General features: G+C 44.6%; 2 protein-coding genes across 4 annotated transcripts in view; both read right to left on the reverse strand.

Annotated features, from left to right (window-relative positions):
- NELL1 (neural EGFL like 1) overlaps positions 1 to 7,130 on the reverse strand; it is a 279,798-nt gene extending 272,668 nt beyond the window's left edge. For all 3 annotated transcript variants that reach the window (XM_058806260.1, XM_058806261.1, XM_058806259.1), the window contains exons 1-2: positions 7,002 to 7,130; positions 2,566 to 2,694 (exon numbers count right to left, since the gene is read on the reverse strand). In XM_058806260.1, coding sequence (XP_058662243.1) covers positions 2,566 to 2,694; positions 7,002 to 7,050 — 178 coding nt within the window. In that variant the 5' untranslated portion in view covers positions 7,051 to 7,130. The remainder of the gene's footprint in view (positions 1 to 2,565; positions 2,695 to 7,001) is intronic.
- A 9,971-nt stretch (positions 7,131 to 17,101) lies between these two features.
- SLC6A5 (solute carrier family 6 member 5) overlaps positions 17,102 to 17,894 on the reverse strand; it is a 30,629-nt gene continuing 29,836 nt past the window's right edge. Inside the window, exon 16 of the mRNA XM_058806774.1 lies at positions 17,102 to 17,257. Coding sequence (XP_058662757.1) covers positions 17,102 to 17,257 — 156 coding nt within the window. The remainder of the gene's footprint in view (positions 17,258 to 17,894) is intronic.

Below are 17,894 nucleotides of genomic sequence, written 5' to 3' on the forward strand. Positions count from 1 at the left end.
ATTCTCTTAAGTACTGTGGTAAATATAGTTTTAGGTAATAAAAATTGTTAAACTAGAAACTATGCTATGTAGGATACTTTTTTAAAGAAAGGAGTCACACTGAGACAGCAGCCACAGGACACCTGAATCTTTCAGAGAAACAGAATTTATTGCTCCCTTATCAGGAGAAACGAACTTCTTCCCACCTCGAAGGCACTGTCAGGGTTCAGGGGAAGAAGCTGGCACTGCCCAGACAGAATCCTGTGTTTGAATGGAATTTATGCATCGTGTATGAGGTGTATGAATATGCAACAGGCTGTTGTTGTTAAGGGTTAATCCTCTGCTAACGTGGGTCCTTTTTTGGGCTCATGCTGCCCAGAAAAAGGTACCCAGACTGTCCATAACTCTTTGTTTTTATTGTCTCATATTGTCCTAATTCAAATTGTCCAAATTATTATTACTCTAATTATATTACTATTTTTATAACCATTTTATTACTATTAAACTTTTAAAATTCTAAAGACAAGCGATTGGTGTTTTTCACAATGTTGGACCAGGGTTTTTTGTGGATCTCTGTGGAATAAAGTATTACTTCTATTTTAGACATAGCAGTCTCCCATACACTCCAAGTTCTATCCTGGTTTTACTGTATGACAAGATAAAACTCAAAGTTGAGTGAGTTTCTCCTGGTTGCAGCCAAAGGACATGGCCCACAGCCAGGCTGTAGCTGTAAAGTCACCTCTGCTAGTAAAAGGGAATCCCTACAGCTGCCAACACACTGCTGACATTTAACAAGTCACAGATAGGAACAAGGAGGGAAGAAGACAACAGGGCAGCTCCAGATCTCATCCCAACTGACAGCAAAGGCCTTCAGTGTTCCCATGACCCAAGGGCTGATGAGCTTTGCTGAAGGCAGCAATTTTCTTGAGCCACCTTCCACAAGTTTCACACTAGAGGCTCTACTCAAGCAGAGGGCTATTCCTGTGTGCATTAGCAAAAAGCATTTCTGCTCCAGGAATTAAAAAAAGCTTTATGAACCTAACTACAGTCTTCAAACTATTTATTCATTTCATAGTGTGAATGTTTGTTTATTGCTTCCCATGAGCATCTATCCTTCAGCTCATCCATTCATATGGATTTTCTAAATTCCACCTTTCTTATACCAGTCCTAAGTTCTCAAACTACAGAGGGAGAAAAGAACAGAATATCCAAAACATCTTCACCATTAACCTTTCAAAGCTACTTTCAGTATCAGTGGTCTCAATCCAAGTCCTGACAAACACATCTCAGACTTCTTCCCTACAGCTCTAACCCCCAGTCTGTGAAAACTCACCACAACCCACATTGCAACTCATCAGTGTGGTTGCAATTAGCTGTGTGGAACAGCAATTGGAATTATTAACATATTTAGGCCACTGAAGTCCTTAGAGGATTGACTATAATGTATTATTTGTCCATAATACACAAATCTGGACTCAGGGTATCAAGAGAAAAAAAACTGATATCTTTAAATGAAAAGAATCAATGCTGCTCTTCTGGACACTAATTTGGGAATCAGTGAAAATTAAGCTACTTGTTGTATCATAAAAGACAGAAGACAAATCCTGAGGTGGTCTCCAGAAGCAGCTCTGCTCTGACACCTGAACTGGCTTTGGCCAGATAAAGAATGAACCAAGATTGCAGACCCACTTCCCTTGTTATTTACAGCAGAGTCAGCCAGCACTGCAGATCCAGAACTGAATGAGATCATAATCATCTGCCTCTAAAAACAGCTACAGAAGACAGATAAGAAAAAGGGTCTTCAACATTGACTAAACCAATTAAAAAAAAAAAAAAAAAAAAAAAAAACCAAAAAAACAGGAAGTCTTCACAATAAAAATGTTTCCAATAGTGCTTTAACTCACATGTTAATCTCAAGTCATATAAATGTCTTTCCTGCCTAATTAGCACATGGTAGCAACTCAGTGCTTCCACCCCCAGGACACTGTCCCTTAATCTAGACCTTATCTAAATACATTGTAAAACTACATCCAGAATCTCATTCAGTAAAAATACAAAAAAAGAACAACATAATTTTCAAACACTTCACAAACTTTATGTTAGAATACTTAATGAAGGGGGGAAAAAACACAAAGTGACTTATCTTGCCCTTGATATTAAATACAGAATTTGGCCCCCTTAGCAGTTTTCACAAAGTTGATGAAAGGTTTGTTACATTACCAATCAGTGTTGACACATGAAATGCCTTCTCATAGTTACACAGCTTTAGCTGTGTGTCTCTCTGCATGTATAAGATCACAGAGAAAAAAATCCCACAAGCCCATCCACTGGAACCACTCTGACATATTTAGTGAGAAATAAGTATCAGGGAATATTGAAAACATACCCAAAATTCCCTTGCAACTACCTGACAGCACACACACAAAAAATAGCGTCTGTATTTCAAGAACTAATTCCAAGAAACAGACATAAAAGAAAGCAATAGTTAGGTAAGACCACCATTACAGGGAACCCCTTAAGCATCAAAGCTCTCCTGAGCTCATGCAGACTGAGGCAAGATAAGAAAGCTGAGGATATTTCTCTCACCTTGGAATAAGAAGGCTTTGCTGGCATTGTGCAGTCCTGACACTTGTGTTACCCCCAGGGTTGTATTCACCAGATCCAGCTCTGTGATGATATCAATTTGTAAGTCAGGATCCATTCCAAATCCTACAGCTGTTGGAGACAGAGAAAGTTAGATCAATTTTTATTTCAAATCAGGTAATGGAAAGAACAGAGAAGAATATCTAGCACAGACATTTCTAGTTCCTTCCCACTCACACACTGTACACAGTAATTACTTATAAGACAGTAACTGAGAGGCAGCAAAGAGAAGATATTCTATTCCAAGTCTTTCAATTAAGCTATTTCCTTCTCAGAGATTTTACTGTGCACATTAAAACGTTCTAGAACTGATACATTTATCCAGTATCTTCAAAAGGTTCAAGAGTAATAAATAAAGACAAGCATAACCACCTAGGCCAAACCATGAGAGAGATTTGCAGCATTCATCTGTTAGCTACATTATTTCCAGGGAGATGTAAGGGCTGAAAACTCCTCTCACATTTCCTACCTGGCTGTGACCAACTGAGCAGGCCCACAGCTCATCACATAAACCTAATCCATATTCCCAAGTGGACCAAAGGAGCATGGAGCAGATGTGGCAGCAGGGCAAAGAGCACCCTCCTGTAGGCTAAGAGCCTTGGGTAGTAAAAGGGAATCCAGGTATTCGATTCCCTTTTTGTTTGATACTCAAACACCAAGGTATTTGACACTGCCTCTGCTGCTGCCAAAGCCCACATCCACTCACTCCAGCCAGCTGCACCTCTGGGCTGCAGGAGCACCTGTTGGGAAAGCAGAAATCTAAACCTGACATTCATAAAAGGCTTATGCCCAGGAAAAGCCTGGGTACCCTCAATCTACTAGGGACCTGATGGGATTGACATAAAAGACACAGACTCCAAAAGTTTGAAAATGCTGCGTTGAGGAGTACAGGGCAGTTTGATGGTCAGTACACCAAATTCCCCAGTGTTTCTCTCAACAACAGTAAGAGTGATGTGAGATCTGTGCCTGACACACAGGTCAAATAGCTCATGTGGAATCCAAACACTTTATTAATTACATTTTTCACTAAAAAAGCCTGGGTGCCCTCAATCTACCAGAGACCTGATGGGATTGACATAAAAGACATAGATTCCAAAAGTCTGAAAATGCTGTGTTGAGGAGTGCAGGGCAGTTTGATGGTTAGCACACCAAATTCATCAAAAAACAGCTCATTTTTTTAGGGATGGGAAGAGAGCAGCCTGCCCTCAGTGTTTCTCTCAACACAGCAGTGAGAGTGACGTGAGATCTGTGCCTGAGACACAGGTCAAATAGCTTGTGTGGAATCCAAACACTTTCCTAATTACATTTTTCACTAACATCATTAGTAACAAGTCCAAGAATGAAATCCTGACACAGCTGAAGTCAATGCTAAAAGTCCCATTGACTTCCATGGAGCAAGGACATTACCTGTAAAGCACGTCCAGATTGATTTCCACTAAGTAGACTTCACATTCAGGCCTAAATTGATTGATTTGTTATTCCAGGACTACACTTCTGGATCATTTAAGCAGCAAGTACTCTAGTTTGATTCTTTGAAAGGCTCTGAGAAATTACTGAGGTGTACAGAATGAACAAGAAGTTACATATACTACTCATAAATCTTCTGTACTCCAGAACTTTCTCTTTTCCTCAAGGATGAAAAGTTGATGGAATAACTTGTTGTGCTAACATAGAGGATTCTACTCCACAAGGGACTGAGTACTAAAAAATACTGAAAATACAGCTTTAGGAGGTCTCTAGCAACCTTACTCTACAAGGAAAATTAAGATCTAGAGGCATCGGATGGAACTGAAGCTCCAAGAGTGCTGACACATCCACACACCCAGTGCTTACATAAGGATATGGGGATAAACACATTTTTGTAGAAAATTGGAATTGGGAGAATATTAGAGAACCCAGATAAACTTCTCCAAAGGTAAAAACTTCCCAGATAATCAGCAACATCATCGGGCTTTTTGTACTGTCTTTCACTTTCAGCACAGGCACTGAATGACTGCAACTGACAACATCCACACTGGTGACTACAAACACCTCCCTCTCCTGGAATAAAGACCAGAACCAAAACAAGAAAGCACTTATTATTCTTCCAACGTTTTCATTCAGCAGAAAAGCAGCACAATGTAAATTGTGTGAATTTACCTAGCAGCAAAGACAAGTGTTGGCTGTCCCTATGAGAAACAGAGTATGCTGTCCCTCATTAGGAAGGGCTTACATCTATTCAGATCAGCAATAATCTACTGATATGAAGGGAGGTCAAGTAGGTACTAAAACTTGCTCAACAGAAAGGACAAACTGTTCAGTAAGACAAATCTCAAACCCATTAAAGTAAGTGAAAGCTCTGTCACAGCCATCAACAGGGTGGGGACAGAAACCACAGCGAGCAAGTATAGGCACTCCCATAAATCACAGCAGCTCCACTGCTCTATTAAAGCTGTTTATTCCACCCTGAATACCCAAGGCTCAACAAGTATACATCACTGTAGCTCCACAGGCTTCGATTTATGCCGGCAAAGGGTCCTGTGTGACAGCTTCAGTGTGTTCTCTTCCAGCTTTTAAAATACTTCTGAAAACAGAGACCGTTTCTTATGTCACAGTAACTATTTAGCAAGAGCCTACACTGCTTTAAATACCTAGTCATTTTCCTGAGCTGGGTCTTCAAACGGCAGCAGGCACTCAAATGCCGAGTTAATAATTAATAAACAACAAATCAGCAGCTTCAGTATGATAACCAAGTCTTCCTTTTCCCCTGTGGTCTCCCCCAGTCTATCAGAAAGATACCACATGCATATCAACAACACTTGCATCTAGTATTTCATGCTGTCTCTCTCCAGTGGAACAAGTAGCTGGAAATGCCATCTCTTTCTGAAGTCAAAATTAAGCATGAAGCAGTCTGCTCTCGCTGGAGAGCTGTGCAATGCCTGGGCCCGATTCTGGATGATGTTGGTTTCAATTCCTATTTAAAGTAATTGGGCCATTCCCCTTAAATCAGTGGCTTACACAAGCAACAGTCCAAATGCTTCAGGCAGGTGGGCGGGAGCAGAAATCATCTCAGGACTTGGTGGATTCTGCCCAATGTGAACTGAAGGCACTACAGTAGATTAGAGGATTAAGCCATATAATTATGAATGATGTCACCAGGAAATCCCTAAAAGAAATTAATTCTGCCTTACAGCTCTGACAGCTTTTATTCTCTGCTTCTGCCTTTATCACTTACACCCAAGCACCAGCAATCATGCCATGCTCCATCTAGCTAATGTGCAGCCATGCAACACGTACAGCACATTTATAACAGCCTCGACATGTGTAACGTGCTGTTTGGGGATGGGAAAACTTTTATTAAAGCACGCTCAACACAACCAAGCCATTTGCACGTACCCACGTGAAACCAGTAAAATAGTAAAGAAGAGTCTCTAGAACAGGCATTTTGCTCTCTCCTCTCACAACTTCGATGGCAATTGTTGCACACACAGAACTTTCCAAGTAGCAGAGTTTTGGGTCCTGCTGACCATTTAAAATCTCGGTATGCACTAGCAGGGGTAACACCACTGTGAAAGGGACAGGTACTATTTTTTTCCAACTATTTTTATGCCGCATCTCTCTGTAGATTTTGATGAGGTTATAATTACTATAAGAATTCAATTACAAAACATTAATTCCTTCGCATTTTGATAATTGTGCCGGGCGGTTTCCCTGAGAACAGCTAGAAAGGAGAAAGGAGAAACGTGTCCCTCAGCAGCTCCAGCCGAGGAGGAGCGCTGCCCGGGGACCAAGAACAAAGCCTTCGCAAGGAACAAGAAGCGCTACTTGGGTCGCGCAAGGCTGGAGAGACAGCGGAGCCGGCTGGAATAACGCGCTGCCAGCCGCATCACGCCCATAGCGCCGCGCCCCGCGCCCGGCACCGCGGGCAGCACCGCGGGCAGCGCCGCCGGGACACGGACACGGACACGGCCCCGGACCCTCGCCGGCCGCCGCTCCGCTCCCGGTCCCCGCGGGGCTCAGCCCGCTCGCCGCTCTCGCAAAACTTTCCCACGCCCGCCCCGGTCCCCGCGGAGCGCCCGCCCCACCGAGCCCCACAGCGAGAGCCCGGCTGCGCCCCACAGAACCCGGCTGCGCCCCGCGGAGCCCCACAGCGCCCGGCTGCGCCCCACAGAGCCCGGCTGCGCCCCGCGGAGCCCCACAGAGCCCGGCTGCGCCCCGCGGAGCCCCGAGCCCTGCCCGGCCCCTCACGGCCGGGGCGGCTCCCGCTGCCACCGCCGTCGCCGCCTCCCCGTAAAGTTTCCGCCCGCCACCGGCGCGCCCCGGGCGGCGGCCCCGGCCCTCGCTCCCCAGGGAGGCGGCTGGGGCGGACCGCAGCCCCGCCACGGAGCCCGGCCCCTCACCTGCCCCGGCGGCGGCCGCACACGCCCAGAGGAGCAAGAGGAGACCCATCGGCGCGGCGCGGGCGGCGGCGCCCGCTCCCTCGCTCGCTCTCTCCCTCCCCGGCCGCCGGCAGCTGCTGCGGAGCCGCACCGAGCCCAGCGGAGCCGAGCGCAGCCTCCGACGCGCGGAGCGGCTCCGGCAGGAGGCGGCGGCGGCTCCGCCCGCTGCCCAGGCGCGGCCCCGACGCCCCCGCAGCGGGGGCTCCCCGCCCGCCCCCCGCCGTGACGCGCACCGGCCCCCCCGGGCCTCGCCAGCGCCGCCGCCCGGCCACGGCTGCGCTCCGAGTGGAGCGGCCCCGCCGGGAGCCCCGCACTGCGCACCGGGCCCGGTCCCACAACGGGAACCCCTGGGGCTGGGAGCCCCGCTCTGCAAACCGGGCCCGGTCCCATAACGGGAACCCCCCGGGCCGGGAGCCCTGCACTGCGCACCGGGTCCGGTCCCATAACGGGAACCCCCCGGGCCCGGAGCCCCGCACTGCAAACCGGGCCCGGTCCCATAACGGGAACCCCTGGGGCTGGGAGCCCCGCACTGCAAACCGGGCCCGGTCCTATAACGGGAACCCCCCGGGCCGGGAGCCCCGCACTGCAAACCGGGCCCGGTCCCACAACGGGAACCCCTGGGGCTGGGAGCCCCGCTCTGCGCACCGGGTCCGGTCCCATAACGGGAACCCCCCGGGCCCGGAGCCCCGCACTGCAAACCGGGCCCGGTCCCATAACGGGAACCCCTGGGGCTGGGAGCCCCGCACTGCAAACCGGGCCCGGTCCTATAACGGGAACCCCCCGGGCCGGGAGCCCCGCACTGCAAACCAGGCCCGGTCCCATAACGGGAACCCTCCGGGAGAGATTGACCCCCAGGGCACACTGCCCTTCTTCCCGTGCCTAAGAATGAACCCTCATTAAGTATTTACTCTGAGTAATAATTTATGCGTTGCATGAATAAACAAACAGAAGTTCTGCGTTATGATACAGAAACCTGCGCCGCTCCTCGGCTCCTTGCGTGTCCTTGCTCAACTCCCTCAACTGTGCTTTAAGCCTCTAACGTGTAAAAGGAAGGTAAAGTATTTAAAGATACTCATGAGCCATGAGAATCTGCTGTGATAGCTGTTCTAAAACCTGTCTTTAAGTATTTCTTCGCTCCAGCCTTTTAATTTGGCTCGGTACTTGGCAAGGATCACGCTACCACATGCCTCTGTTACATGCAATACTCTTCCCTGCAGAACACCTGATTTAATTTTGAAGGACAGTTTAGTGGCCCCAGATGACGTTCTCACCCTACAGAACAAGAGCAGAGTGGGATTTCCAGTCGATCAACAGTTGCAAGCTCCAGGATCATCCTCTCTTCTGCTTCCCCTCATCGTGATTTTGTGCTGCCCAGTGCAAGTTCCAGCCTTCTTCAATGTTAAACAACAAGCTGTACATTTGGACAAAGTTAGGATGACACCATAAAAATCATGCCCATCTTAGGGGTGCAGTTGGATTCATCCACATTTACATTGGCAAGAGCAAACAGTCTGACTTGGTTGCCTAATTACTTAATTAGTGAGATGTCTGGAAACAGCTGTTCCTGGCTGCCAGCAAGGTAATGCACTCCAGGAAACCTCTGGGGTGGCCACTCAGAAAGCCCATCAGTCATTTATCTCCAGTGTATCGAAACAACTTTTTTTTTCCTTCAAATGTAACTTTGCAGCTTCTCCCCTTTGGCTGCAGGGTGCCCCACCACCAGCCCCTGGGCGAGAGGAGGGGCACACACATGGTACGCAGGAGTGTGTGGCTATGCACAGATATTCTATATAACCATAGCAACAGGAGAAAGAGGCAATGGTACCTCAGCCGGTGGAGACACACCCTTCTATTCCATCCTGGTGACATCAGGGTTCTGCGCAGCAGTTACTATCTGATTTTAGAGGTTTCATTTTGGGGAACAGGTCTGTATGTCCAGTTCCTGTTAGCTTAGATCTGTTGGGGCTTACCTGGCAGTAAAACCAGTTTCTATCTAGACACCAAATTGAATCTAATTCAAGTTTTCCATTTTCCACTTGATGCAGAGTCTTAAGTGGATATACAGTTTAAACTGGTCATAGGTAGATTCTCAAACTGATCTGTTCAACCTAAGCCTGGATTAAATGCTGTTTATAAAAAAATTACTGTGGGTACATGCAAAAATTTGTGCCATTTTACCAGTTTAAAGCACAGTTTCAAACGCATCTTGAGCAATCTCATGGAAAAGAATATCCTAACCATTGCACAAGCAGCTTGGTAAAAAGTGCTCTGGAAAAGCTGGTCCCACAGTTGTAGCTCCTCCTGTAGTCCAGCTCCATGCCCAAATGATCTCACATTTGGAGAGCATTTGGAGAGCATGTATGTTCAGCTGTTCATATGGAGAAAGAATAGGGCAAATGGGTTGAAAACAAAAAATCCCCTTCTTGCAGCCAACACTATTCTTACACCTCCCCTAATGGCAATAAATCATCTCCCTTTATCACCAGAAAATCTGACTTTCTGATATGTTCTTATGGGAAGTATAAATAGCTGAAAAGCCTGACTTCCAAGTAAGAATTAAAACTGTGTTCCTGAGTATTCATAGGCATTTAAAAAAAATCTGAAGGTACTTGTGCAAGAGTGAAGCATTTGTCCTGGAAACTGAGCTGGATTTCAGCTCAGATAATATTGCTGTGAATATTGTTCTTGCACTATCCACTGGGCATTGAATGCATCTTGCTTTTGTCCTAAATTATTGTGGAGTTGCCAACTGCGTGGTGTTAAACTGTTAGTCCCGCCAGCCACAAAGCTTGTGACATTTTGTAGTTTGAGGAAGGATTTATGAGTAGGCCCAATGTCTGTCTGAACAGCTGTGGGGCTGTCTGCGTGCCACAGCTAAAATGCAATTAAAGGCGTTGCTGCTGCAAGGGTGTCTGAGTGCGTGTGCACTCACTTGCCAGCTACACTGCAAATGCTGGGAAACAGCAGGGCTTCCACCTGGGAGAAAGAGAAAAAAGAGAAAAGAGAAAAGGAGAGAGAGAGAGAGAGAGAGGAGGAAAGAAAGGAAAGGAAAGGAAAGGAAAGGAAAGGAAAGGAAAGGAAAGGAAAGGAAAGGAAAGGAAAGGAAAGGAAAGGAAAGGAAAGGAAAGGAAAGGAAAGGAAAGGAAAGGAAAGGAAAGGAAAGGAAAGGAAAGGAAAGGAAAGGAAAGGAAAGGAAAGGAAAGGAAAGGAAAGGAAAGGAAAGGAAAGGAAAGAAAGAAAAGAAAAGAAAAGAAAAGAAAAGAAAAGAAAAGAAAAGAAAAGAAAAGAAAAGAAAAGAAAAGAAAAGAAAAGAAAAGAAAAGAAAAGAAAAGAAAAGAAAAGAAAAAGATCCATCACTTGTAGCTCCTGGATTCCCTAATGAGGCTCGCGTCCCCGCAAAGCTTGGCTCCACGGGGACACTCGCCGTCCATCGTAGCAAAGTTTGCTTTGCTGCCAGTAGAGGGCAAGAATCAGCAGCAGCACTCACACCTGAGCGCTGGGAAGAGGAATAGGTGAAAAGGAAGGGGGGATTACTGTATGCCGTGCTTGCCTTAACCACTGACAAGTACTTGGAAAGGACTATACAATCAGTTCAGCAGGCTAAAAGTACCCATTTAGGGTTTACAGCTACATAACTAACTAACAAACCCGTCAGAGTGAAACCTTAAGAAGAAAAGTCATTTGTCTACTTCATGGAGCAATATTTACTGCTCTATTTTTAATTATTATTTTTAATTCCCAAATGCACAGTTAGCTAATGTTCGAAGACTGAGAATCTAAACTAAACTTTACAACTGGTTAATCAATTTGATATAAGATGTACCCTTCAACCTCCATGCTGACTGTAGGAATTTCAGCACCAAAAGAGTAAAATTATTTCAGACTAAACCCATCTGTAAGCAGTGTAGTAGAACATGTGCCTCTCTTCCAGCTATTAAGGAACATGCATTGGTTTAAATTCTGGCCATGGTCAGTCCATTTTAACTTTAACCAAAGTTAAAATGGTCCTTTTAACTTTAATCCAGTTAAAAGGACATGGATTTGTATCTGTTTCCATGAGTTTAACGATTTGGTGCAGTAGATGCCTAATGGTGACAGCAAATGATTGTCCCTTATTCCCAGAATCAATGTGTTGTATCATTAACTTACACTGGGTGACTCTGGGAGTCTGACACATTCCATCTGCCTCAGTTTCTCCTCCTGGAAGGGCATTCATGGCACTCAGCTTTCTCTCAGGACTCTCACAATGCCCTCTGGTAACTTCAGACTTCCCCAAAATGAAATCCACCTGCACAGGCAATGTGCAGAGAATGATTGTAGCCTTCCATCACCAGGTCCTAGCACTTCCTTCACCCATGCATGCACATTTCAGAGAAACAGAGCAGAGTGGAACATCCTGCCCCTCAGCTACAGAGCAGTGTTCAGGCTCAGACCTCTTCTGGAAGGAATCCTGTTCTTGGCACGAGTATCTCCTGTGACACCACTTTCGGTGACACGTCGGGACATCGTGCTTCAGCTGCTGTATTTGGGGAAAGTTTCTCCACAGCTCGTGGCTGCCAGCAGTGGAACAGCTTGGACCAGAACCATTTCCGTGGCGGGCTGGGAAGGGGAGAAGCTGCTCTGCAAACCAGTGTTGTGGCACACGGCCTCACCACATGGCAGGAATTCAAACGCAAGGTACAATAACACCAGAAACTGTTCCTCACACTTTCCTTCCTCACTTGCTCCTGCTTTCAGCCTCCCATTTGCATCTCCAGCAGATATGTACCTCTCTTGTTTTTAACAGTCTAACAACCCTTGGGATAATTGAATTGATAGGATAAGAAGGATTTAAACAAATCCAGTTGGTCCTGTGTTAAGCAATCAATAGTTCCACAGGGTACAGAGCACTCAATAGTTAAGGAACCAGCCATTTAAATGGTGCTTGTTTCTGCAGCTGTGCAACAGCCCCCTTTCCCAGGAGGGCTGTTTCCAGTTGCTGCTCAATGTTTCTAACAATCAAATGGATCAATTCTGAAGACACCTTAAGTCTGTGTGTTAAGTAAGAATGATGTTCGTGGTGTGTGCTGGGTGGGGAAGGAGGTGGTGGAAAAAGAGACATTTCATTCACCAGGGAAGCTGATGTCATTTCTGTTTTAAACACTGGACATTTATTTAGAGTCTTTAGAGCCCATACATTATTGAATAGTTTTAATTTATCACATTCAAATATATTAGGCAAATATATAATACAATAAATTGCATTTTTACACATAAATACAAAATCTGAGGTAGGGCCTCAAGAATAATGATTTCTGAAATTAACAACATACAGCAACATAATATGTACTACATGAGGTACATATGATGCATTCTTTGTAACAATATATCTTTTGCACATACAGCTAATGAAAAATCGTCATGATCTGGTTAGGGTACAAATCTTTATCCATAGGCAGCAGTACCCCATAGAATGCCTGTAAATATATATATATATATATATATTTATATATGACATTACGCAAGTAATTAAGATTTAACCCATCAGTGATGGGTCTGTAATAAAGTGCCATAGGACACAGGGAGCAAATTCTCAGCTGGTGTAAATTGTCACAGCTCCAGACAAAGCTGTGACAATTTATACCAGCCAAGCATCTACCTTAGAAGGTAATACTACATAATATAAAGGACAGATAACACCATGTTTTAGTCAATTTTCCTAACAATGGAAGGTAGCTATAAGGCAAATGGTTACCTGAAGATGTATTTAAATGTTATGGGCAAATAAAATATTGCAAGCATTAAGATTCAACCTAGCTCTCACATTATGATACACCCCTCAGGAAAACCTTCTCTCTTTGGTGATAGGCTGCCTGAGGGTGCCAAAGGCAGGAATCCCCACGCCTCTCCCCTCCTGCCCCAGGTCACCCACCTGAGCTCCTCAGGAACACCGAGCTCTCACCATTTCCCAGGTACCTTATGTGCACACCACCCAACTGCAAACCAAGGAACGAGTGTCTCTCACAACAGCAGAACAGAGGAGCTTTCTGGCATGCCTCTGGTCAAAAAGCTCTGCTGCCTGCAGCCCACAGTCCCTACAAGTCTGTCCTTCGTTGCAAGGAGAAGTGGAGCTGCAGAAAAAGAAACCAACAGGAGACCAATGACTGCCATACGTAAACATTGTTTTAACACAGGCAAAAGGAAATCATATTATCCAAACAACTGTACACAATAAAAAGACCAAAGGTATTTCAAATCAATCAGGTGTTGGGATCTGATGGTGAGAGACAGTCACACAGTGTATCAGAAGCAATGATCTTCAGTGTGCAGGCACGTCTAATGTGGTCATTGGAGCAGAAATGAATCAAAAGACTACTTGGACTCAATTGAAACATCATATAAAGACAATCCAAGTCTTTCTCAATTAAAGGTCATTTTGTTAAACCCTTCTTTTGGAAACAAAGTGCTGCCTTGTCTAGCTGAAACACAGGTTTTGAACGTTGCATATTAAAAACACCAGGAAGACCCCAAAAAATCTGAAGATGGCAAGCATTTGCATTAGGTATAATCTTTAATGCATACAATAATGCATCTCAGCTCATCCAGAAATTCAATTTAATTTCAAAGAAAAAATATGCATCATAGTTTCACCAAATTTAAACATTTTTTACTCACAAGATAGATAGATCTGAAAGTACATACATCACATTTTTACTAATATGGCTTTTTCCCCTCCTTGTTTTTTCTTTTAAAGATCTTTACTGTTATGCTATTAGTTACTAAATTTATTTTTAGAAAATTATCAAAGTGCATGCAAACTTTCCTTAGAACATGGTAAATGAAGTGCATTCCCAAACTTTAAGGTTATTTCTCATTTAAAGAAGACACTGCTGGTTAATTTAATCTCAGCTTTCAGATTTGGACAGTAAAATACTTCAGAAAAAGTTTCATGTGACCAAAATAAAACCCTGCCTTTCACATTTAGTGAAAATTTTACATTTTCTGTGATTTTTGTATGCATTTCTCCCCTTTTCCAAAGGTTTTTGCAAGCCTAGCAATGGGGTCAAAGCTGAAGACAAAGATCAGCTAGCAAAAAGTCCCAATCATCTGTTTACAGAGTTTCAAATTCAAGCCTAATCCTGTGCTAATGACTTAGCAGGCACAGGAACAACATCTAAATTAAAAGCAAGCAGATTAATTACATAAATCATGGAAAGCAATTCAGTAGCAATTTCATATGCAGTCTGGTTTGGCAATCCAAGCCAAAAGATCTCATATCCCAGCAGTATTCCTTCAAATGATATCTCTGTCACAGTTCAGGTGGGCAGTGGCTGACATCCTCACCCTGAGGGAGCTCCATGGCAATGTGCAATCCCAGTTCCAAGGCATGCCTTGAGACTAAGGGAAAGGAGTCAGTGCTCCCAAACCATTGGACTGTGTTGTCTCTTTTCAGAGGACCAAACCTGCAGATATATGTTGTTGTTGTTTTTAAATTACAGTATTAGCGAGGATAAATTGGCTCAGACTCCAAAAATCAAACCATGATGGCCGGAAATATTGGTTAAGGGAGACCCAGAGTGATTTATCCCGACAGAAACACAATTCCCAAGAGAGATGCTGACTTGGGTTTTCCTTTTGCATCCAGGGAAGGTCCCTCAGCCCCACCCAGACGTGGGAACCAAATTTCCAGCTCATCCTTATGGACCTTCAAACAGAGCACAGCTTCTCAAACCTGCCTCTGCCAGGAAAATAAAAGCTGGAGGTAAGAATAGCAAGTCTTGTATTAAAATAGCAGGCAAAGCTGAAGCAAGGGGAGCAGCTTTAAGGCAGAGAAGGCCACAGGAGGGTCCTGTCCTGCTGCTGTGTGGGACAGGGACCAACAAGAGCCCATGGAGCAGAGATTCAGGGGTCAGTGTAAGATATTGTGGAACCTGCCCTCCCTGCCCTGCTTGACAAGCCCTGATAGTGCTTCATTGTTCTGAGTGAGGATTAAAGATTCCCAGCAGTGCCTAGGACTGGCAACACTAATTGCCCCGTGAAAGAGGAAGTTCAGCAAAATGATTATTAATATATTTCATATACATATATATATACACACACACAGAGGAAAGGAGTTACAATTTGTGGAAGTGTTACTTTAAGGTTTAGCTTTTTGTTTTCTTCAACAGGATGAAAACAGCACACCTACTGATCTACGGACACACATGAACTGAGGATTTACCTGAGACCCTGTAGTATGAAGACAGACAGACAGAGAGAAAAACGGGATAGAAACAGTCCCCTGAAAGGAAAGAACATTTACAGGCTACTACAGCAGTGTCTGTGGGGAGGAAAAAACTGGCTAAACTACTAAGCTCATTATTTCTACACTGATTGGTAAGATATTAATAGGGACATAAAACATCACTAGCACACAATACATGAACACAGATCACCGTTAAAAAATATCATATATGTATGTATAGGATATAACAAGATAATAAAGGTTAATTTTTGCCAATTATTGAAGATATATTTTTCTCCCTCATTCTAGTGCATTTACAATAAGTTGGGCTAATTTTCTATTTAGGTAAATAAATGTACTCTTTAAAAGCTCTATTTTTTACTCTGTCCAATAGGTAACAAAACTATTTAAGTCTAATATTCATATGATTGCATATATCTGATTTGTAAAATGTAGTGATTTAGGATGCTATGCAATGCTATGATGGCCCTCTACTAAATTGCCCTTTCCCCCTCAACTCTTGCATTTTCTACACCTAATGTTGCACCTGTGTGGATAACTGCAGTGGTTAATTACTGAGGATTTGAGCGGTTTTATTTAATGAAAATGTTTTAATGAAAAAAATACTCTATGCATGTTTCAGAGAGAGTACTGCTTTGAAGAATTGACGTGCTATATATATAATATGTAGACAAGTGGGGTCCTGCTATTTCCCTATTGGCTGAAAGAGAAGAATACACCATCTAAGGGTTACAGGTTATATAAAGGTGCTTAGAGGCAAATGAACGGGGAGTCACGAAGTTGAACAGCACATCCAATAACTGTTTTCAGGTGGTAACTAGACTACACTTACCATTTTGTAAGGATACAAAGTTAGGCACAAATTATATGATGGCTTTTTGAGGAGATACTGTAAACAAAAGCAGAGAAAAAGAAAAATATATTCGGAGTATTGGAGCGAGATGAGTAAAATCACAGTTCACTTGGCGAGGAGCAAGTTGTCAGATACTTTGTGTAACTGAGGCATTCCTAGTTGAAATGACAGATGTCAAATTATCAAAAGAAACATATGAGAGGACTTCAAACAGTGATGCCCATACAGCTCATTCTGACACCATTTCCAAACCACTTCTAAACTCAAATGCAGTTTAGTCTCTCAACTGATCATTTTTAAACACTTTGTTCTTATTTTTCTACAAATGGATTATCATGTTTTGTTCTCACCCCATGCATTGCTTCCTGGTAAGCTGTTTCAAGGTCCTCCACTTGTTTAAATAGCATAACAACCCCTCCAAGTTAGTACAAATCATAAAGGAGGTGTGCAGACACGATGGGTCAAGGTTGGCTGTCAGTGTAGGGAAGCAGCCCCCTTGCTACAGGAGCCTTGTGCTGGATTTACATCAGGACTACAGGAGATCCCATTCTTTGCTCACTTCCATCCTATTTGAGGGATGAACCCTCCTTGGAATGCACTGGTAGCAAAATCCTAGTCCCACCCCAGCCACCTGCTACAAAGGGTGCTTGTGGGAAGGGGGTCAGACTGCACACCTCATTTCCTCTAAAGACTTTTTGGTTTGGTTTTGTTTGTTCCTGCATCACCTGACAACACCTGGCTGTGCCACCTGTCACACACAGGACTTTTGCTGCGTCCCCAGGTACAGAACGTGTCACAGGCATCACCCACCCCTGGAAGTGGTCTGGTTAGGCCTCCCCTATGGCATGCAACAACAAAGTTCTGCTTTCCTAAGCAACCACTTTCAGGCACTGTGGGAAAGAAGAAGCGGTGGGTGAAAACAAAAATGGGAAAATAAAATCAGAGAAGGCTGACAGTGTGATTGCCACCCTTTAGTAATAATCATTAGCACTGTGTCCCCAGTTCCATGTCCTTGGCTGGCAGTTTGAGCCCCAGGGAGGAGGTTCCCAGCGGATCAATCATGTTCCTGTACCGTTCGCCGCGGTGCTTGGCCAGGAAGGGGCCCCAGTCGGGCTGTGGGGAGCACACCAGCTTGAGCCTCTGCCAGGGAGAGAAAAGAGAGTCTCACTGGGTGCCAGGGGCAGGATCAGAGCACAGCAAGGGAGCATGGGCTCACTCAAGGTTAGTGATGGCAGCCTGGCAATGCTCTGCTGCTCTCAGGATCTCTGCTGCTCAGTGACTCAGATACGTACAAGCCTCTTTTCCCAGCCCAGCAGTCGAAGAAGGAGTCAGGATTTTTCCACTCTCATTCTCAAGGTTGTTTATTGTTCCTTATCTATAACATTCTTTCTCCTGTCCTGCCGAAGTCTGTTCAGCAGGACAGACAGTGGCACTCTGCCTGCCCCCAGGGTGGTGTTATCTTTTATACTAAAAACTGCATGCACACTATTTACCATAACTTCCCAATACCCATCACCTGTGTTAAACAGTGAGCTCCTACCCTAAACCAATCCAAAAGTCACCCAGAAGATGGAGGCCAAGAAGAAGAAAGAAGAAGGACAGGGCACATCCAAATTCCTCCATCTTGGGACCCCAAGCCCCCATTCTAAAACCTGAAAAATCTATTTTTTCACCCCATGACAAACTAACTATTATTCTGCCTAAACTCTCTTGACTTGTAATTCTTCATATAAAGGTGGCAATTTGCTCCATGGGTCAAGAACAAAGGCTCAGGGGT

Source organism: Ammospiza caudacuta, chromosome 6, assembly GCF_027887145.1.
Source record: "Ammospiza caudacuta isolate bAmmCau1 chromosome 6, bAmmCau1.pri, whole genome shotgun sequence".
NCBI lineage: Eukaryota > Metazoa > Chordata > Aves > Passeriformes > Passerellidae > Ammospiza > Ammospiza caudacuta.